This window comes from Eremomyces bilateralis (genome assembly GCF_010015585.1).
Source record: "Eremomyces bilateralis CBS 781.70 unplaced genomic scaffold P152scaffold_2, whole genome shotgun sequence".
NCBI classification, from domain to species: domain Eukaryota; kingdom Fungi; phylum Ascomycota; class Dothideomycetes; order Eremomycetales; family Eremomycetaceae; genus Eremomyces; species Eremomyces bilateralis.
In genome coordinates this window covers 22,726-42,521 of record NW_022985068.1, presented here as the reverse complement: position 1 = coordinate 42,521, position 19,796 = coordinate 22,726, and the positions used below count along the sequence as shown (strand labels likewise).

Genomic DNA, 19,796 nt, shown 5'->3' with positions numbered 1-19,796 from the left:
GAAACGAGAGCAACCTTTGACAGCAAGAGACTGACACCCAAGCGGCCAGGCCGTCGCAGTTCGCTGACCACGCGAGCCTCGACCAATCTGTTGGAGATCCCTCACATCTCGCCTGCAGCATCGGGCGTTGGAGGCTCAGGTCGGCCTCATTTCCGAGTGGTTAAACGTCCCGTCTCGTTTGCGGCTAAGCTCATGTTGACGGCAAATGCCTCTATACTTCTATAATGTATTTTCCTTCCGGCTTCATGTGAATCATCAAGAACGAGTTACACATGTGGTAAATTTCTTGTATGACAAGCAGACACTTGTTCAACAACATGGACGAAGCTTTCCGGTATTATCTCGCTTACTGGCCTGCTTCGGGATTCGGACCCTTACAGTAGAAAGCCCCGACCGGATTTCAAGGCGCATGAATTCCCGATCATGGGGCTGATACCTCATCTCCGGTTTTACATCCGCGACCGCATATCTATGCGCTTGTCTAACCGTTGAACCGATGTGCCGCACTGCTCAACGGATACATAAAGCAGAACAGTGTATCCCGTGCCGCTGCTTCGATGAACAGCATCCGAGGTTCAACTCGTGATGTTCAATCAATCTTCTACTACGGAGCGAAAGAAATTTTATTTGTGTCTCCCGAACCCATTGTCCGGTCGCGCTGTGGCTTCAATAATGTGTCCACATTTTGGCTCATTCAGTTTGTGTTATCAGTTAATAATTATGGCTCTCAATGGTGGACGTGCTGTATTTGTTCCAATATTATTGTTCATGCAAGAGGAGGATTGATGCACGAGCATGGCCGCCGCAACGACTCCTTTATGCATGGTGTCACACACTCAGGAGGTACAACATGTGCTTACTGCACTGCGAGGCATTCAAACCGTTCTGATTTCTGAGTCTTGCATTGCCTTGCTTTAAACAGAATCTCCTGATGATACATTTCCATCTTTGCATATGATGGACTCATGAGACTTTCCTACCCCCTTCGCTTCGTATTGGACTGGATGTTAACGAGACCATTGCCTCGGAGATCGGGTCTTATTATATCCAGCGCACCTAATCGCGACACACCGAATGCCGGACGTACATTCCTCGGTGTGACCCAGCCGGACTCCCAACCTGAGGTCACTGGTAATACGAGGACACGGCATTCGTCGATGCCCGCTCCCATCTGTCCCGACATCGAATCCGACCCACCGGTTCCTCGGTCTCCTTTATAGCCATCGAGCAAGTCTGTCGGATCTCATATCCATTCCATTTTGAAGGAGATGGCCAATTCCTTTTCTGCGGGCAACTTCCAATTTCAAGGCGGTGTGGATGAAAGATGGTTTATAGACCCACTGGGTCCTGCGAATGTGATGGACTTCTGCATGCGTACTGTACGACCACTGTTCCACTGCATCGGATACGCCCGCTCAATTGGTGTAACCGTTACCCTCCACGACCACTCCCTTGCCTCGACACTGTGATAGCGGAATTGCCGAGAACCGAAAGGAACGTGATCCAAAGGGCCCCTATTCTTCCCATCAATGGAAGTTGACCAGACAGATGGCAGGAGAAGGTAATGGCCACTATATTTGATGTTAGGTTATCCGTCCTGGTTTATTATCGCCGGAACATAGGCGATGGTCTATCTCTTGCCTCCGTAGCATCCCTCCAGCGTCACTATGGGGCTATAGTGGCATATCCCGGGTGAAGTGGTGTTTTCCTGACTTGTCATTTCGACGTCGCAGTACATCGAAAGCCAGTAAGAAGGAAGTCTGACCACCATCGTGATTCGAAATGCCGAATGTCTCCCATGTCTGGTTTCTGAGCTCGAAATAGCCCAGTTTGATTCGGTTCGATCATACAATGCTGAAAATCCTAGAAGACAGTACACAACGTTCGTGGACTGTCCGTGGAGCCTCAAAATAGCACAACAGAGGGGATCCTACACCTAAGGAAACGCCTCAACCTGTTTCCGGGTCAAATGGAGGCCGTTTGGGAAGACGAACTGTCCAGGACACTGTGTTCCTGTGTGGTGGTCAGCACATAATTATCACGACTGCACCACCCGGGCTCTTTTTGGGTGGTATCTTCATTCACAACTGATCAACTATGAACAGTAAGGAGATTACTCCTGAGCAGACCAAATGTTCAGCTATCCCTTCTGCTCTACGAGGAGAGGCTTTGCTTTTTTCTCGTCTCATATAGGACTAGCGTGTAGAGCGTTGGCTTTTTAGTAAGTGAGGGCATTTCATATTCGGGTCTACGCCCTGAGATCAGTTTCCACTGCTTAGTCCGCTGAACTGTTTCCTATTACTGAATGTTTTCCTCTCGCCTTGTTCAATTGCAGTCTTCGCCGTATCCTTCATTAGATGTCTGTCGTCATCGTAGTCACAACCCCTACATTGGCCTCTATACTAACGTCGGTATACAACAGTGGGCTAATACAACTCTCCAGATGAAGCGCGTTGGTATTTTCAGTCACGTTCATCTGTTAGCAGAGTAATTCGTCCACGAAGAGGTATCACTCATTCATTGTAATCCTCCGTTGCTCCTAAGGAATAGCTGTTGCCTATCACTCATAACCCGTGGTCCGTAATTGAAATCGTAAGGCTGAGCGCGCACAGAGGGACCTAGAGTTCACCTCATTCATTCACATCAGTTAGGGAAGCCGAACATGCAAATCAACAAGTTACAATTCCGAGAAGAAAACGCTCCTGTGGCAACGCCAAATAAAAGGCCATGCTCACGACCCTTCGAAAAGGGAGAGAGGGGCGCCCGCTGTCTCCTACCCCCTTCTCGCCGACAAGTTGAAAAGAAAAAGCCGCGCATTTCAATTTTGATGACCGAGCTATGCCGCCAGAGGGTCCTAATGCCGACCAGTGAGCCTTCACAGCTGGGTATCATAACAGCTGGAGCATACAACCCAATCCCGCACGTCATAAAGGCGCCGTTTGCGAAAGAATATGTCAACACGCGTAACCTCGTCCTGTCGGCATTGACGAGATTCGTGGGGTCCACAGCGAGGAACCGGTCAAAGCTTGCCACCGAAATGCTCTTTCGCATATTGCTCGCAAGCCTGTTGAGATTGTTAGCCAAGAATACAAAAGTCAGGAGATGTGGTCATTTCGACGTACTTTGGCTGGCTTTCCGACTTTCTGTCCTATCACTTTCCATTTGTTTCCTTCATATTCCTTGATGGCTGCAAGGAGAGCGGCGCTCTGCTCATGACTTAGTTAGCCGCCCTTGCTTCGTAATGCTCGATCTGAGCAGGCATTCCAGCCTATATCATGGGCGGTGAAGAGCCGCTGCTTACCTCGTCTTCTGCGAATTCCGCATAGTGCATGTCCTGTGGTGATCATAAGCATTCCATTCAATCATGTCACTTCGTCACAATCATGTACCTTATACCAGTGCTTCTTCACACTCCCTTCTGTCCGTGCAGGGAAGCTCTGCGGCCAGTGTTAGTCCCTGTCTTGAACCCCGATACGGTCCTATCCAGACACGACATACCTTGGCAATTTCACTCCAGCTCAGTCCCTGATCCCGCATCTGCTTCAGCTTCTGTTCCTCCGCCGCAGTCCAAGGCGTGTTCGTCCTCCCTTTCTTAGCTGGTGGCGGCTGTCCCGCTGCCGTTCCGGGGACTGTTCCACTCGAGCCCTGATCACCTGCGTGCGAGGTCGCCATACTTGACTCGGCTATACCCGAAGCGGAGCTGGAGCCCGGAATGGAGGGATTGGGTGCAGTGCTGCCGGGTTGGCCGCTTGCGCGCCGTTTGCGAGGATTTCCCGAGGTGGATTGAGGCTGTAGATGTTGTTGTGCAGCGCTGGCTAGGGCTTGCTGGCCTGGAGGGGTTGCCTGAACGGGTTGAAAGGGGGTAGAAGTTGAGGAGGTGGTGGGCGATGGTTTGATGGCTCTGGCAGCACGAGGAGTGGTATTTCTGGAGTGGGTTAGCGAGTCGTCTGAGACTGAAACTGGCTGATTATTCAGTACAAGATGGGATAAACTCAAGCTCAGACGAAAGACTGGTTGAATCACAGGTTGGTGAAGAGGGAAATCAGTCAGTGAAAGTGGGGATGATTGTTTAGAAGACGATAAAGTGATAGTGAACCACCGATCTTGTAATCTGAGCTTTTGAGAGCCGGCTTCAACTCATCAAATGAGGGCTCTTTATTGAATCAAAGTAAGGGGTATGTGTTAACCATGAATATGATGTACACTGATACAAGTGATTGATGGTAGGGTAGGTAATTATACCTTTGCCCTGGAAACAACTGGTACCATATAGAGACGCACTATACTTACGACATCGTTCCTATTCAAGTGCATTCACACCGCCATAAAAGGTTGATCCCTGGTACTTGGATCACCGCCGAAGTTGACCACCTGCTGTTTTTGTTCTTGTCGAGGGACAACAAGTCACCAAAAGGAAGGTCCTCCGCTCCAGTGGCGCCGAGCCAGTCGTGTTGAACAGTCGAATGAGTCGCAAATGAAGTCAAGAATTGCCCGGTGGATTTGCCCGATTGGTTCGTTTAATGAGGAACAGATGACTGACTTGTCAAAAAAGGTGAACCGCCGGCTCGGTCCGTATTTCAGCTCGACCTTTTGGCCTGCAGCAATAAGACTTGGATCGTGCAGGAAATGTGAACTTGCTTCTTCGAGTTTAACTGAAGGCGGTGTGTGGCACAATGTAGGCTGCGAATATCCTCTCAGGCACAAGAGAGTTGGCAATAGAACACCGGTCCGACAGTGATCTGCACTCGAGATAATGACGGAGCAGAGACAATATGGGACGCTTTCTTGAGGTTGAATAGTTCAAGCGAAGCTCGATAATATTACACTTCCAATAACGGGTCCAAACCAGTGGCTGGGCTTTCGGGATAGCTGAGCCTGATGGACGTGGGAGGCGGGGTGACGTGCGTAATGAGATGGCAGGTGAGTGATACAAGAGGCAGCTCAATATAGTGACACTAGGAAAAATAAATGAGCAAGGAGGGACACGAAGGTACGAGAAGGGAGGTCCAGGTCTCCAAGATTAGTCCCGCCCGGGATTTCGATGGCGATCCGGGATGGACCAGTGACCGAGTGGAGAAGAGCTTGGTTCGTTCAGATTGTCGTTTGACTTCGCACCTCGTACCTGTTGTTGATCGACAGTAAGTTGGCTGAGCCACTGCAAGTCATCAATGTGCGTCAACCTTTCATGCGGAACTAGGGTGGTGGGGAGTGGAGGCAGTGGAGCGGGATTAGGGAGAGGCGGAATGGAGGAATAAGACTCGAACGGTGACCATGAACGGGATAGAATATCGGATTCTCGGGAGTCCTTGTCTCGGATGGAGCTGAAGTCCAGCCGTTGTCGAAGGCTGCCACGACTGACCCAAGCTCCAGCAACGTCGATATATGCGTCACATGGAAGGGTTGACCGGAAGGATATTAGGAGCCTTCGTCGACAATGGACAGCCAGTCGGAGCACGTCAGAACAGCGCGAAACCAAGGCAGGCCAGGATGGAGAAAGCGCCCAGTGTCCGGACTAAGGGGAGCGGACAGGACGTCAATAGGTGAACAAAGGATGGTAGGGGAGCACAGAAATGCTACTGGTTCTCATGACGTACGTAGCGTCGCGGGCGAAGGTCGAAATGAACAGAAGTACACGAGTCTAAAAGGAAAGGCGAAGAAGGCCGAAGTATAGTAGATTTGAGCGTCTCGATGTTAACCAAATGGTAGCATAAATCCCTGCGGGGGACCTGGTTGCCGTGACCGGGTATGGGGTACATGGGGAGGAGTATCGTGGAGGAGACATCATCACTTCTCGGTCCTCATCGTAGAGGGATGGTAGTGGACTAGGGGATTCAAGTCACTGTACGAGAGTGCCTTAAGAAATTGCATTGTGTTAGTGGACTGGCGGCCCGTTTCTTAGGCATGGTGGCTTGAAAGATGGGCACTGGGTTATCAGTCAAGCGCAAGACAGGCGAAGACGTTGAGAGGTCAAAAGCGGGGTAAGTAGGTGCATTGCTGGACAAGGGAGAATGAAGAACCTGCAGACAAGAAGAGGTCAATTAGACTTAAGGTGTACAGAAGGGCTGAACAGGATGCGAAGAACAGTGCTGGGGATGGGCCATGGGAGTAGCTGTACTGGCGCCAATCGATAGGAGACGAGTGCTGATTCGAGTACAGAACAGAACGCGAAGGCTGTCGGGTGCTCCATTGCAGCCCAGGTGCGTGTGATGGACTCATGCAGATAGATTATCGCTGGATGGATGACCTTGTTATGTCATTTGCTTATTTCTCCCGTTGGTTGACTTGGTTCCAATGTTTCCTGGCCGAGACCCTTCCTGACCCTCAGCCTAGGGCAATACCTGATCGACATTCACACCAATGGAAAACCAACATTCTTACCCGTAATATGCGAATCTCTTCACTTATTAATCTTCATTTGCAAATTCGCGAGACTGACTGCCCAAAGTTCCTTGACATCCAAGACTTTGACCCCGCGATTCGAAGCCAAAATGTCCGGAGGCGGGGGAAGGCGAGGGGGGAATCTCGTTCTTCTCCTCCGTGGAAGTGTCCAGCCTCCAATTTCCTTGCAATGCTCAGCCAACAGCTAATCTTCCACCCTGGTTTCTCCGCATTGTTCTGTTCCCGTCTATCAATCAATTTCATCCGTTCCGTACAAGTTCCTCGCTACACGGTTCGGTGACCTCTCTTTTGACTTTGGGCTTTCGCTATCGACAGATTCCCCCATACTCCATAGACCGTATACGTTCGGACGGACTGCGCGGAAAAGCCCGTGGAATATCTCCTGATTCTCGGCCCCTCATGCCCTTCCTGCAGCCATCCCGGCCAACCTACCAGTCCGCTATTAATTTATGCAAGCCCCGGTCCTCGACGGGCGACCATGTGGTACAAACATGTACTCGACTACTCGTACACGCTAACGTCCGCCAGTTTGACTTCGGGACCAGACATCTGGGCACTCTACTTCCGCACCCCGAGCAGGGAATGCGTACTGGTTGGAGGGGTCATCCGACTCTGTGCTGCCAACATGTCCTTTCGTTCACGGAGCCGTTGTGTGAGATGGAAACACGAGTCCCCACATGCTCGAGCTAGGTCAGGCCCGATTTTCCAGATTACAATGTGGTTGGTCATTAAAAACAATGTACGTTGCTGGTGAGTCTGGTGTATCCAGGTCGGGTGTCGCAAAGACGGCCTCGAAAAGGGTCTGGATTGATATCGAAGCGAGCAATAGTTTCCACATGGTTCTTGAGTCTTGACGGATGTGCTCACGGCTTCGAGTCCTGTAGACTGGAGGTGTGGGTATGCTCGACATCAAGAGTTTCCTACACCAGTTGGAACCTAGTAAAGGTACTACTACTTGTTCAACCATTCTTCTAACGAGGAATCATGCTCTTGCCTTCATACCAACCTTAACCTTTTGTGTCTCCATGACCTGTTTGGAAGACATGCCTGCAGGTATGCAGGTCGAGTGAAATCCATTGGGTGTCATTGTGCAGCTCGAGCAGAACTCGGAGATCGGAGCACCCTCCCAGGTGCAATCAAACGTCAACTTCGAAGGTGACGAAGGATGATAGGCACCACTTCTTGTCTAGCGCCGGCACGAACCCTTCTTTCCGTAGACGTCATGCTTTGTAGTCTAGGGCCACGCCTCACATGCCACTTATCCCGTGAATGACAGATGTGAGTGACAGACAATCCTTGGGGCATTGGATCAGGAAGAGAGCCATCCGTTGTTAAGCGAAGAATCAAGCAAACTCGATTCGGGGTATGGTACCTACATAGTATGCATCCAGTATCCACGAGTCGTTTTGGTCGAGCGATCATTGATCAGGACTTGAACAATGAACAGGAAATCGAGCAGGGTGTTGATTGTTGAATCGTGAATGTGAAAACCGCAAGCAGATGATTGAAACAGCTGCCACTGACAGGGACAGGAGAACTAGCGAACCCTCCATGAAGGGAGATGATTAGCCCCGTGTCGCCTGGTGTTTTGGCTTTTCCGCGATGAATCCTGCCCCTCAAGTTCGCTAGCAATTGACTTTCGGGTCCGTCCGTGGCTTCCGTCCAGGCAACCAAAGAGAACGCTGCCTGCTATCAAGCTGGCGTATTGTGATCTACGCACCTTGCGCCGGCACGCAGAGTCGCAGCCGTTTGTCTAATTCCTTGGTGTGAGGTATCATCAGGTGGCGGGCATAGCTGGAGGAACAAGAACAGCCCGAATGTGATGGCTGGTAAAACACGAAATGCGAAGATATTCCGATTGTGCACAGTCCTAAAGCCTTCGGGGCCCTTGCTACTCAGTAGGGCGGGTAAAATTTATGAAATAAACATTTGTTGCGAAGAAACCCCCAAATTTGTGTGAGAAACAAAGAATACAATGTAAATTTCGCAAAATCGCTAACCCAATTTGTTTAGCGCATTATATTTTAATGCCTAAGGCATAAAAGTTTATGGGCGAGAAATCCAACCGCCAAAGGGCTCCTACGAGATTTCTGATTAGGTAAGAAAATAATGGAAAGAAATAAGCTACTTTCTTGCATTAATTCGGTAATTTACAAGTTCCAATTTATTTCATTTGTGTCTTACACCCACCCTACTTGCTAGGCAATGGGTCCTCCAGACGTTTGTCGCGCTTATGCAGCCACATTTTGAATATTGCGACTCCCCCTAGAAAGTTGAGACTCCAGAGTCGAGCTTGACTTTGTGGGACAACCGCTCCCATAGGTTTGAAAAACAAGCGCTGCGACAAGTTTTGACTCTCAAAGATATTTCCAAGAACTTCGCCCCGGTTTGATACACTCCAGTACTAAACATTTGAACATCTTTTGTCAGTCATGAATAGACGGCGCTTGTCAAAGTTAGTGCAAGACGATCAAACTGGAATGTCATGCAGGAATTCTATTGCGCCTTTGATCCGATGTATCACCCCCAACTCTTCAATCTTCACCTAGCATCATTGCACTGCAGTCCATGATAGGATGGTCTCGACTCGAATAAGACTCCTAGCAAGCAGACTCAATCAAACGTGAAAGTGACAAGTCGTCGAACTTCTATTTTAGAGCATGGAGGGATACTCCTGCGATAAGCCAAAGCCCAAAACGGACCACTCCCTGGTTTCTGGGACAGAACCTCCCCATGCAAGTTTTCCCAGATCTGAGACGGTGTCAGTCGGAGGCCCGACGCCACTTAGACTTCCGCAAGAATCCCGATATAGTAAAACAGCATTGCCCAAACACACGCAAATTACTCAGTACCCTCATCATGACATAGGGTTATTTGTTTCTCATGATCAACAAGGCAGTTAAGGGTGGATAATATGCTGAAGTCTTGAAGAGCAATGGCAATTGATAGATTTAGAAATGTTGGTGAAGACAGGAATAAGGCGCCAAGTCCCCAGACAGGCATCAACGATATTCCAATCCCAACCTGCGGCTTCTTCTCCAAATGTGCACATCAACTATCGACTGTTGCGTTTTTCAACATTACTTTTCTCTTCTCAAAGGCTCAAACAGGTGGAGATTGGCATTTGCATACCCTAATCCAGATCCGATAGCAGCCACAAACACCATCGGTCGCGGAGTTGCAGTGGTTAGCGCCCTCAGCAGATGCCCCGTCATGGTTTCGGAGACACCAAGTCTGACACTTCGCTTGACCACCAACCGCATCGCTCGTTCTGGCCGTCGTATTCCATAACCCTCTGGTTTTGAAACCATATCTCGTAGAATATTCATGCTCACAAGGTTTCGTCCTAGACTCTTTGGACTTTTCTTCGAACCGACCCCCATGCTTACTCCCTCACCCCGCAGCAGAACAGCGCCAAGGCCAAGGGGCACAGTTCATCCGCTCACCACTACAGCCACCGTTCGCACCACTGATACTGGAGTTTGTATCATCGTTTCTTCCCCAGTACGGAGTGCATCCCAAGGGCCAAGGGTCAGGCAGGCCTCTCACACACCGCTAGAATCCCGATATGGCAATATGTACGGTCCACATCGATTGTGGCAGAGCGCCCAGAGTCTCTCCGAGGTGATGATCGTGTTTTGAAGCTTTTCAGGTTTGCCGCAAGTCCTTGCAGCTATGGAGTTTGAAAACGTACTGAACATCATCTTCTGCCACTCTAATCAACATGCTGTTTCTAATGGGTTTGCTTGATGATTCTTGGTCTTATAATATCCTCGAACCATCCGTGTTTTGGTAGAGGTTCTGGGTTAGTTCACTCTTCACCATCCTTTGAGAGCTTGCTTGTCGTTGGCAAAGGAGTCTTTCTTTTAGCAGTCCTCATACTTTCTTTCACTTCCCACTGGTTGGGCTGCATATCGTTCCTTACTACACTCTGTTGCTGGCCAATTCCTGTCACTGTTGCTTCAATAGGCCAATTATAATCCGTCCTTCCTTTATCCGCTGCATACCCAAGCCAATTGCTCTCCCTGGTCATTCTTGTGTTTGGAGCTTTCGAGGAATATCGCGGCACAGTTAGCCGCCCACAACTTCAAGCAGCCAACGGCATTGCTATACAACCATCCACCAACACACAGCCACGACCCTCCGCCGAATATTCCCTTGACGACAGTGTTGTTGTCATTGTATATCTACTACGAGGCAGATTCCCGTCGAACTTCAAATGATGCAGACATCCTCCGTTGTCTCTCCTATTTCTGAGGTGGACGTTCACGGCCGGGCAGCTATGCGCTCTTCTGGACGTAAAATGTCTTCCACCGGAGGCAATAGGTCATGGTCCGAGGAAGAGGTAGGTCCATTACAGCTTTCACAGCTTATCAACGTGATTTCTAATGTATCTGGTCGCAGGAAACCTACCTCTTGCAAACACGCCTGCAGAAGATGCCATACAAGCATATTGCCGCTCGCCTCAAGAAAACCGAGCTGGCCTGTCGCCTGCACTATCATCAGCTCTCTCACGGCTCTCATCGCCGCAAAAGGACGGCTTCTGTATCTTCTTCGGCTTCTTCGACGGTGTCAAGTGGAAGCTCCGTCAGCTACGGCCAATATCCATCCAGCGAAGCGACTGAATATGGCACTCGTAGCCCGTCTCGTCAAGAGTCTCCCTCAAGTCTTGGATCCACTAGTCCTGTTCAAGGTTTCTGCTCCGTGAATGGATCTCCCCATCGCGGGGTGGCCCATTCATCTCATCACAAGATGCTTCTCCCGAAGCCTAGCCAACAAAGCCAACAAGGGACTCCTGAGCCCAGTACCGAGCAATTTCAGTTGCCGGCGCTCCACAACCAGAGTCTCCGCATCAACACCAGCGATAGTATCCTCCATGGCCCTCAACCCCATGATAAACCCGGCCCCGTCGACACTGACCGACTGCGTGCTATCTACGAGGCGCACCGTACCTCCTTCTGGTCCGTCATTGCCGCCGAATACGGACCCGACGTCTCCCCTGCGCACCTTGAATCCATATGGCACTCCACAACCTCCAACCACACACTCCATCGCCTCCCAACCCCCGACTTCAGTCCCCGCGCCGAACCCCTCTCCAAATTCCCCACCTCCCACCCTCACCCCGCCCAATTCCCCACCCCATCCACAACCACCTCGTCCGCCAAATCCGTCTTCCCCCACCTCTACCCCCCCATCTCCTTCTCGGCCTCCGCCGACCGTCCCACTGGCCTCTACCACTGCGCCCCCCATCTCTCTCGCGACGGCAACCTCCTCTGCTCCGCCGTCTCCCCCGACCGCGCCGGCTACACCCTCCCCCCGCCCACCCCGTCCCTCCGCAGCCGCGCCGGTTCATGCGCCAGCAGCATCGCCGGATCCAACGGCAGCGCGACGCAGAGCCGCGCGAGCACGTGGGGATCGGCGGTGGGGAGCCCGGAAAGGAGGGATGGCGAGAGCGGGGCGCCGAGGACGGCGATCGCGTCGCTGCTTACTGAGGATCGGTGTCCGCGTGGGTCACAGGATGAGGGCATGAAGGAGTAGGGGTCATGTGATGATCGCCTATCTGCGAGGTGGGATGGAAATCGACGTTTGAAAGCGTTTGTGGTTTGGGGTTGGGAAAGGGGTCGCTCAGCTGAAGCAGGGGAGGTCCGGCCTCAGCGCGAGGTGAAACGAGTGCATGACCGTCTCCTTTTCCTATTACGACATTTTCATTGCTTATATTTCCTTATATTTATTATCCTCGGGTCGGTTTGGCGCTTTTCTATGGAGTATGATGGAGCTGTTCATATGGACCTGTGAAGGAGTGAAAGGCCTGTATCAGTGGTCGAAATGGTTATGAGTCCTGTCGTGGCAGTTATGAAGCGCATTGTGTATAAAACCGAACGGACGGGTCGATTTGATTAAGTGCGAGGGACGATATTGAGATCAGGCTGTTTAGACATGCCACATACATATCGGCATCCAATTTTGATACCCTTAAGATCGTCATCACCGTACATACGAACTCGACGTGCTAGATACCTAATATCTTCAGTCGCCTCACAATACATAATCCGAGGAACGGTTTAATAATCCAATTGAAGAATCCCGCGATGATATGCTATCGGTCATGACGGCGCCGCCAAGCGACCTCGCGGCTTTTCGCGCCAACTGCCAAGGCGGTTCGATCGACACACGAGACAGGAGTAGACATGATGAGACAGGGCGGTTACATGTTGTCTACGGGCCCTTGACTGTTGATGGCGTCAACAATCGGGCAAAACAGACCCTCGACTTACATGGAGGTTTGGGGGTGGAATCACAATGCTAGCCTGGGCACAATAGCGGAAACCCGGTGCCAGGAAATTAAGGACACGAATATCGCATTGCGAGGCTACCTATGAACATAGCCTTCGGTCCGCTGATACAGTCACCAGACTGACAGCCACAGCAAAGGGATAATAATATACAGTATGGAAAACCAGAAAGCCCTACCAAACTTCTCAGACCGGTCACCATGACCAGTGCAAGTCCCCATCCAACACCTCAGTCACACACAAATAGAATACTTCACTACCCTCCCTGTCCCCACCCATCTACACCGCAGCCCTCTCCGTCTCCTCATCCTCCTCCCCCCTCCCCGCCTCTCCCGCCCCTGTCTCCTCCGTCCCCGCCGCCCCCGCCGCCCTCCTTGTCGGAGTCGGAAACTCCGGCAAACTGTTCGTCCACGTCGCCAACTCGCCCTCCGCACTGTTCAGCACGCCGCGCGCGGCCACGAAGTCAGTGAACACCGGCCGCGTCTCGTTGGGCAGGAGGGTCGAGTCGTCGAGGAGGCCGAGCATCTCATGCGCGTGGCGGGCGAGGATTGCTTGCTTTTCGGCGCGCTCGAATACGGCGCGGATGTGGAGGTCGATGGCTCTTTTGAAGGTTTGGCGGGTCTATTGGAAGGGGGGTCAGTGCGTTAGTCGACTGGAAGAAGGGGATGCGGGGAGGCGTACGACGTTGTTGAGCTGGGCTTCCGTGACTAAATAGCCTGCTTCGGAGCGGGTGAGCTCGTTCTGGAGTTGGGGGCCACGGGGGGAGTTGGGTTCTTTAAGCTTCAGCTTTTCGAATTCGTCGTTGAGCTAAAGATATCCGATTAACCCTCGTCATTGATTCTCCTTCTCTGTCGTCCGTCAAACTCACCTTCGCATGCTTCTCCCTCACCGGGACGACCGAGTTCTCCATATTTCGAATCTGCTTCAACAAGCTGCGATACTCCTCCAACTGATCCGCGTACCCCTCCTCCTGATTCGCGATCTCCAACAGCAGCACCGCCACCTTATCGGACACCTGGCTGACCGCATGGTCATCGGTGTCCTCGCCCCACTCGGTCAGCTGCTGTGCGATGGCCGCGCGCTCCCTCCCGGCGAGCTTGGCCGCGCGGATCGCATACTTCTCGGACTTGATGAGGCGGAAGATCTTGCGGGAGATGGTAGGCTGCTGCATGCCGCGGAGGGTGTCGACGCTGAAGTGGCGGAGGTTGGATTTGCTGGACAAGACAGAGTGTTTGGAGGCCTTGGAGTTGCTGGAGGCTTTGGAGGCTGTAGAGGCTTTAGAGGCTTTAGAGGCCTTAGAGTCGGCGCGGTTGATTGGCCTGGGAGTCATGGTGGTTAGCAGGAGGTTGGATTAGGGAGTATAGAATGGGCAAGAATGATGTGTGATCATGAAGGAAAGCCATAGAGAGAGTATTTGGACGAAGTCCGAGATAATGAGACTCGTGGCTGGAGTGGTGGACAAGGAGACTCGTGCTAAGAGGAATAAACAAAAAGACTCGAGTATAGTAGCCGCAAGCGGACAATTGCAAAAGAATAAAGCATACGGAATGTCTCTTACATAGCACTAGGAACTTCCTAGACCGCTGTTTACGCCGGTCGTATTATAGTCTTTTGAGGCTATTGAATGTCAGTCAACCAGTACGTAATAGGAGGCTACCAGGTCATACCGTAACGCGATGGGGGTCATGTAATGGGCTTTCAAAGGATATCGACGAGAATTCCGGCATGGAGAGAGGTCTGAACATGGCGATGACAGACGACATCTTGATACCGCACTACACCTGATGTGGGAGCGATATTGGGAAAGGTCAAACAGAAGTTCGTGCTTGAGCATTCAGTATTCCTTCTCAGTGGCAGTTGACAGCCATGGGATATCAATCCGATCCCGAACCCATGATAATACCTTGTTGCCTTATGGCCTGACATCTGGCGCCAGGCGCCAGCGCAGAGAAGCGGCGCCATCACGTGCCCTCCCCCAACCCCACGTCTCACCGTTTCTCATGAAATTGACGAAATTTTTGGACTGTCAAGAATCGGGAACCTCCAGTTCATATACCCTTAAACCCAAGAAATATTCCCGGTTATCCTCGAATCAAAAGCAAAATGGCTCAAGGCGCAATCAAAAAGAGCGCGGCACAGGCGAAGAAGGGTCAGAAGTTAGCCATCCATACACTCGGATTATGCGGAGGACATAGTTGACACACCGAAAAGATCGGCCAGCACCACCCCCAAACGCGGGTCTCGAATCATCGCCCCTAAGAAAGCGAAGCTGATCCAGAAGAAGAAGTTGATGAAAGTATGCTACGAATCGTTACCCGCAACAACGACTGAACAACTAACGGAGCGTGTAGAAACATTCAGGCGGACTTTGCGCGGTGACGGAGGAGCGATTGGGGGCGAAGGCGGGACATCTGGAGCTGCTGCGGGTGGGAAAGAACGCGAAGAAGGGGGAGAAGAAGGGTCCATTGACAGCGGAGAAGAAGTGAGGGAGGCGGGGTGGAATTTCCAGACGAGTAATGACGGGATGGGTGCGAGGGGCGTTTGTCGATGTTTTGATATTCTGAAGTGACGCTATTACACGATGTCGAACGCCATGAGGACTTCTTTCACAGACTCGGGAAAGACGTCAATCCAACCGAGGGCCGCCGGATTCGATACCCACGAGAAACTCCAACGACAACCATACAGATTCGGACGTTCATAAAGTCAGGGCAAGAGACGCAACCGCACTACAACGCGCGAGCCAGCTCCCCAGCACCAGACTCAACTGCCGCCTGCCTCGCCTTCCCTCGACCCAACCCACCCTCACCGACCCCCATCCGCCTTGCAACATACCGCTGCGCCACGACGCCGACCGCAAGACTAATCACCTCCTCCACCCACTCGGCAACCCACTCCCGCGGATCCAGCCCCCCGCTCTCCATGATCTCCCAAATCTCTTCGGGCGGCGTCCCATCCTCCGGCGCCGCGGCATCCAACCACTCGATCCACTTCAACGGCACCGCCTGGCTCAGCGACCGGAAGCTGATGCTGTGGATCGGATCGTGGAGATAGATCGCGAACACCACCAGCTCCTCGCTCTCTTTTGGCTCTTCCACCCCGCCGGTTTCCTGGCCTTCCTCGCTTGCCGACCGCGTGAACAGGTCGCCCGGCTGGGCATACGACACCGCCTGAATCGCCAGGAAGATATCGCTGCTCCGCACGGGGTTCGACGCGCTCAGCACCTCGGTGGCCTGCTTCGCCGCCTCCTCGACCCCGCCGCGCTGCGCGAAGAACTCATGCGCGAACGCCTCGGCTCCGGCAACCACCAGTTTCGTCCCCTCGACCAGCCCCTTGACGGCGCCTATGTCCCGCTTAACGTCAGCCTGGCGCCACCAGGGGCCGTCGTTCCAGCCGGAGGGGCCGGAGGCGGGGACGCCGGCGGAGGAGGAGCGGCGATGGGCAGATTCGGAGCCGCGCTGGATGACGAGGAGGTCGCCGCCTTCGACTTGGGACATGACGCGGGAGAAAACCTGGTAGATCATGGGGTCGAGGGCGGGGTAGCCGACAAGGTCGTGGGTGATGTGGATTTGGAGTCGTTCGTGTTGGGAGATAGGAGGGGCGAGGGTGTGGAGGATGTTGGTGAAGGTTGGGAGGGCGCGGGACGTGAGTTCGCCGCCTGTCGATCAATATTAGTACCAGTACCCCAAAATCAATATACCCTGTAAACATGAACTGTCGAACTGTCGAAGGACAAACTGTAACGAAATGCACCACTTACCCAACCCCCGCAACACGCCCACATTCCCTCTCACCTGCCCCACCCACCGCTGCGCATCCTCACTCCTCTGCACCTCCCTTACCGCCGCCTCCGCTGTCTTCACCGCCGCTGTCGCTGTCGCAAACAACCCTCCCCACCACCCCCCTCCCTGCTCCCCCTCCGTCACCACCTTCTCCCCTTCCGTCCCCGGCTCTCCCTCCGACCCCGGCGTCCCCACCGCCCTCAACGACCGCCCACTCTCCGCACTCTTCCTCCCGACCGCCCCGCGCTCCTCGCTCGTGCGCGCGGACGGGGCGGCGGTGGACGGCGGGGTGGCGACCTTGGGGGAGCGGGTGCGGGCGAGCTGGGGGGTGATGGGGCGGAGGGGTTTGGCGAGGTCGGGGAAGTCGGGGAAGTCGTCGGCTTCGGTGGGGGGGTTGGAGGCGGGTTTGTCAGTGGAGGAGCGGGGGTGGGCGGGGCGGGTGGATTTGAGGGAGGATTTGGGGGGGGGCTTGTATTCTTCGGATTCGATGAGGTCGAGTTGGGCGAGGAGGTCTTCTTTGCTGGGGCCCTTTTCGGACATGGTTGGGTTGGGGGAGGTGGTGTTGGAGAGATAAGAATAGAGATGTGGAGGTGTAGAGTGCACAGTGCACAGTATACAGACAGTCTAAGTGAAGCGTAAAGTGTCGATGGTTGAATATCTGACTATAGAGGTGCAGAGTAAGTGTTGATGTCAGGGAAAGCGCGACCAGCAGCGGCGGAGAGAGAGAGGAAGGAGCCGTTGCCTGTTTCAGCCGCGCTAGTCTCTTCCCGGTAGCTTGGTTGTGAACACTTCTCTCTCCGTCTCTCTGTTCCCTTGTGCCACCACGACACAGTTCACCATCATCCACACACCCTACGAATGCAAGTAATAGAATCAAATATCGTACTGTGTTTATATAGAATAATCCTCTACTGTCTCAGGCTGTGAATACCATCTAAATTTTCTCGACGGTTTCAAATTCATTATCCCCTTACAAAAAGGTGATAATATGTGATCCATTTTAACCTTCTCCCTCCCTTGGGCCACGAGATGGTTCCACCCTGGTGGCCGCCTTCAGAAATCCTGTGCTCTGATTGGTCGATCCATCGTCCATCACCAACTCTTCTTGTTTCGCTCTCCAGTTCTGAACAATAAAGTCTCTTCACCATCAATGCTGTTGCCCTCCTCCGTATATCTACCGCTCCTCCCCATTCTCCCTTCTTGAATGCTTTTGGCCCATCCGTTGTTACTGATTTGATATCCCGCCCCATCCGGAGACCTGCATAACTCGCCGCCTACTTCTCACATCGCTGCTCCTTTTCACGCTCGACCAGCCACGAAATACGGGTCTCCCACCAAAGGATTACGAGGCAATCGAACCCGGTAATCCTCTTCGTTGGATGTCATCAACATGTTTTAAATTGTAGATAAATTCCCTATCCTTCGTTTGGTTCGTGCTGTCGGTTGCCTTTTTCGTTACATATTGCTTTCCGCGGCTAGCATCCGTCAGCAGCCACGCTGGCAGACTTTTTCCGCGACATGCGGACCCGACGAGGAAAGCATGAGGAGGGAGAGGAGCCGGTGGAACCGGATCCGAAGAAGATAATATCGCCGTCCAAGAGAAGGCAAGCTCGCGATTTTTCTCATCTGCCAAAACGAGTACAGGCGGAGAGGAATGCCAAGAGACCTCCACCAAAGACTTCATGGGACCATCAGGTCTTCCGAATCAAAGGCCTGGATCGCTTTCGATTAGCTCGGATTTTTGGGGCTGGCTCGGAGGACTCAAGAGATGATCCGTTTGGTTCATCGACCCAGTCGTCATTTGATGTGAATGGCACACATCCTGTCACCGACCACAATGACGGTGACCAGGGATATGACCAAGAATTGTACGAGCCTGACAAAGATTTGGATGGCCCGGCTTTGAGTGCGAACTCTTCTCAATCCACACATCCAGCCGTGAAGAATGAATCTGCGACGAGAAACCATTCGCAACAATCGAAACTGTCTGAGACATCGGTTGATTGCAATAACGGAGTCCGGGCGGAAGCACTTCCTACACCCGATGCGGATGCAGTTGGGACCAGAGAAATCGGGAATACCAAGCGTGGATCAGATGTCCCCGAGCATGAGACTGCGAAAGACGAGGAAGATATTGAGATCATCGAGGAAGAATTGCCCTCCGAAGCCTTCCCTCCTCCCTATCTATCCGATCGGGAAGCTGCCGACTTCGAGGAGGAGCCGGACCTCGATGCAGAGGTGGTCGCCCTCCTCAAATCCCGATTTAAAAGATTACCGAACCCACACGCGTTCGTGCAAGAGCTGACGAGGTTTCCTGCGAAGAACCGAAGTTCCGATGTGCTCTATCGTCTGGCTGAAAATGCACAGGAAGCCTTGGTGGCTTGGCAGGATGAATTTCTCAAGCTCGACGCATTCATCGCGAGGAACACCAACCCGCCGCGGAAACGAGCGACGGGTGGACGCCAGCAACTCGGCGCCGAGGTGGCGGATGCGATGAAAGAGGCGGACATCTATGGATATCGGTACGATGCTCGGAGAGGTCCAGGAATGCAGGTGCCTGAGCTGCAGCGTTTCTTCGATGATGAAGATCATGCGGAGGGTCGCTTGCTGCGACGACGGAAGCCGCATAACGAATACGCTATGAGCGACGATGACGCTGCGAACACCGAAACAGGGAAGCGGAAGCGAAAAGCCGTGCATCGCTATGATGCCACCCCAGAAGATGGATCGCGAAAGCGGATGAGACAGACCCCAGATCCGGTCCATGTTCGGCGACGCGGACGTCCTCCACTCAAAGCTCCACCAAACGCGCTCCTTCCGCCGCGCATCCAGGCCATGCGCGCAATGCGCGAGCAAAGCACCGCATCTACCTCGGTCACGACGAGCGATGATGAGGACCGTGGATCGACGCCGGAGAAGCCGACGAAACGTAGGGGCCGGCCTCCTGGGAGCAAGAACCTGTATCCACGGAGCGACGCGGGGATCAAGAAGGGACCGAGGAAGAAGCTGGTGAGTCTGGAGGAGACGGTGCCGGGGAACGTCATGGCGAGGGAGCCACCCGAGAAGATCCCCGGAATAAAAACGGATGCGAAACCAAGTGACGACGGTAAGTCATCCAGAACCAGTGTGATCCCCCACCACGTATCTAACCCCTCCCAGCCGTCCAGAAAGCCGCCAAAATCAAGTCCGAAAGCCGCTCCGAAAGCATGACGCTCTGGTGGAAAAAGCGCAAAGCCGAGCAAGCCGCCGCGCAAGACGAGCGCACCCGCCTCGACGCGGAGCGGAAACCTCCCCACTCGCGATCCAACTCCACCACCCTCCC

At 52.9% G+C, this 19,796-nt stretch overlaps 8 protein-coding genes across 8 annotated transcripts; 5 read left to right on the top strand and 3 right to left on the bottom strand.

Moving 5' to 3' along the window:
- Positions 1–3,019: 3,019 nt before the first annotated feature.
- Positions 3,020–3,672, bottom strand: P152DRAFT_389122 (uncharacterized protein; the record flags this gene model as incomplete). The annotated part of the gene is made up of 5 exons (XM_033675967.1): positions 3,020–3,064; positions 3,123–3,206; positions 3,302–3,334; positions 3,390–3,437; positions 3,499–3,672. The coding sequence occupies 5 exons, from the start codon at positions 3,670–3,672 to the stop codon at positions 3,020–3,022; spliced, it is 384 nt and encodes a 127-aa protein (XP_033537652.1).
- A 2,313-nt stretch (positions 3,673–5,985) lies between these two features.
- Positions 5,986–7,194, top strand: P152DRAFT_108112 (uncharacterized protein). The gene is made up of 3 exons (XM_033673606.1): positions 5,986–6,649; positions 6,715–6,879; positions 6,928–7,194. Exons 1-3 carry the CDS (start codon positions 6,215–6,217, stop codon positions 7,087–7,089), a joined length of 762 nt encoding a protein of 253 aa, XP_033537651.1. The 5' UTR covers positions 5,986–6,214; the 3' UTR covers positions 7,090–7,194.
- Positions 7,195–9,638: 2,444 nt separating this feature from the next.
- P152DRAFT_107817 (uncharacterized protein) lies at positions 9,639–10,126 on the top strand. The gene has a single exon (XM_033673603.1). It carries the CDS (start codon positions 9,727–9,729, stop codon positions 10,039–10,041), a length of 315 nt encoding a protein of 104 aa, XP_033537650.1. The 5' UTR covers positions 9,639–9,726; the 3' UTR covers positions 10,042–10,126.
- A 399-nt stretch (positions 10,127–10,525) lies between these two features.
- P152DRAFT_107819 (uncharacterized protein) lies at positions 10,526–12,117 on the top strand. Its single transcript, XM_033673604.1, has 2 exons — positions 10,526–10,744; positions 10,804–12,117. The coding sequence occupies exons 1-2, from the start codon at positions 10,619–10,621 to the stop codon at positions 11,935–11,937; spliced, it is 1,260 nt and encodes a 419-aa protein (XP_033537649.1). The 5' UTR covers positions 10,526–10,618; the 3' UTR covers positions 11,938–12,117.
- A 787-nt stretch (positions 12,118–12,904) lies between these two features.
- On the bottom strand, positions 12,905–14,545 carry P152DRAFT_107795 (uncharacterized protein). The gene is made up of 5 exons (XM_033673602.1): positions 14,360–14,545; positions 14,251–14,309; positions 13,561–14,011; positions 13,374–13,499; positions 12,905–13,313 (listed from the first exon to the last, which is right to left on the bottom strand). Coding segments are annotated over exons 2-5 (921 nt in total). The 5' UTR covers positions 14,253–14,309; positions 14,360–14,545; the 3' UTR covers positions 12,905–12,971.
- A 250-nt stretch (positions 14,546–14,795) lies between these two features.
- Positions 14,796–15,178, top strand: P152DRAFT_470084 (uncharacterized protein; the record flags this gene model as incomplete). The annotated part of the gene is made up of 3 exons (XM_033680939.1): positions 14,796–14,848; positions 14,904–14,988; positions 15,044–15,178. The coding sequence occupies 3 exons, from the start codon at positions 14,796–14,798 to the stop codon at positions 15,176–15,178; spliced, it is 273 nt and encodes a 90-aa protein (XP_033537647.1).
- P152DRAFT_504830 (uncharacterized protein) lies at positions 15,137–17,014 on the bottom strand (the record flags this gene model as incomplete). Its single annotated transcript, XM_033682396.1, has 2 exons — positions 15,137–16,350; positions 16,453–17,014. 2 exons carry the CDS (start codon positions 17,012–17,014, stop codon positions 15,422–15,424), a joined length of 1,491 nt encoding a protein of 496 aa, XP_033537646.1. The 3' UTR covers positions 15,137–15,421.
- Positions 17,015–17,627: 613 nt separating this feature from the next.
- Positions 17,628–19,796, top strand: P152DRAFT_478618 (uncharacterized protein; the record flags this gene model as incomplete). Its single annotated transcript, XM_033681667.1, has 2 exons — positions 17,628–19,580; positions 19,634–19,796. Coding segments are annotated over exons 1-2 (1,749 nt in total), but the record flags the coding sequence as incomplete, so codon positions are not given.

What these genes read in the sequence shown, in the direction of transcription:
- P152DRAFT_108112 (XM_033673606.1), top strand. Translation starts at nt 6,215, where the DNA reads ATGCAGATAGATTATCGCTGGATGGATGACCTTGTTATGTCATTTGCT. An exon ending in CAATCAATTTCATCCGTTCC is followed by an intron (nt 6,650 to 6,714) that starts GTACAAGTTCCT and finishes CGCTATCGACAG; the next exon opens with ATTCCCCCATACTCCATAGA. An exon ending in GGTCCTCGACGGGCGACCAT is followed by an intron (nt 6,880 to 6,927) that starts GTGGTACAAACA and finishes AACGTCCGCCAG; the next exon opens with TTTGACTTCGGGACCAGACA.
- P152DRAFT_107817 (XM_033673603.1), top strand. Translation starts at nt 9,727, where the DNA reads ATGCTCACAAGGTTTCGTCCTAGACTCTTTGGACTTTTCTTCGAACCG.
- P152DRAFT_107819 (XM_033673604.1), top strand. Translation starts at nt 10,619, where the DNA reads ATGATGCAGACATCCTCCGTTGTCTCTCCTATTTCTGAGGTGGACGTT. An exon ending in GGTCATGGTCCGAGGAAGAG is followed by an intron (nt 10,745 to 10,803) that starts GTAGGTCCATTA and finishes ATCTGGTCGCAG; the next exon opens with GAAACCTACCTCTTGCAAAC.
- P152DRAFT_107795 (XM_033673602.1), bottom strand. An exon ending in TGAGGGAGAAGCATGCGAAG is followed by an intron (nt 13,500 to 13,560) that starts GTGAGTTTGACG and finishes GGATATCTTTAG; the next exon opens with CTCAACGACGAATTCGAAAA. An exon ending in AAGCCCAGCTCAACAACGTC is followed by an intron (nt 13,314 to 13,373) that starts GTACGCCTCCCC and finishes CCCTTCCAATAG; the next exon opens with ACCCGCCAAACCTTCAAAAG.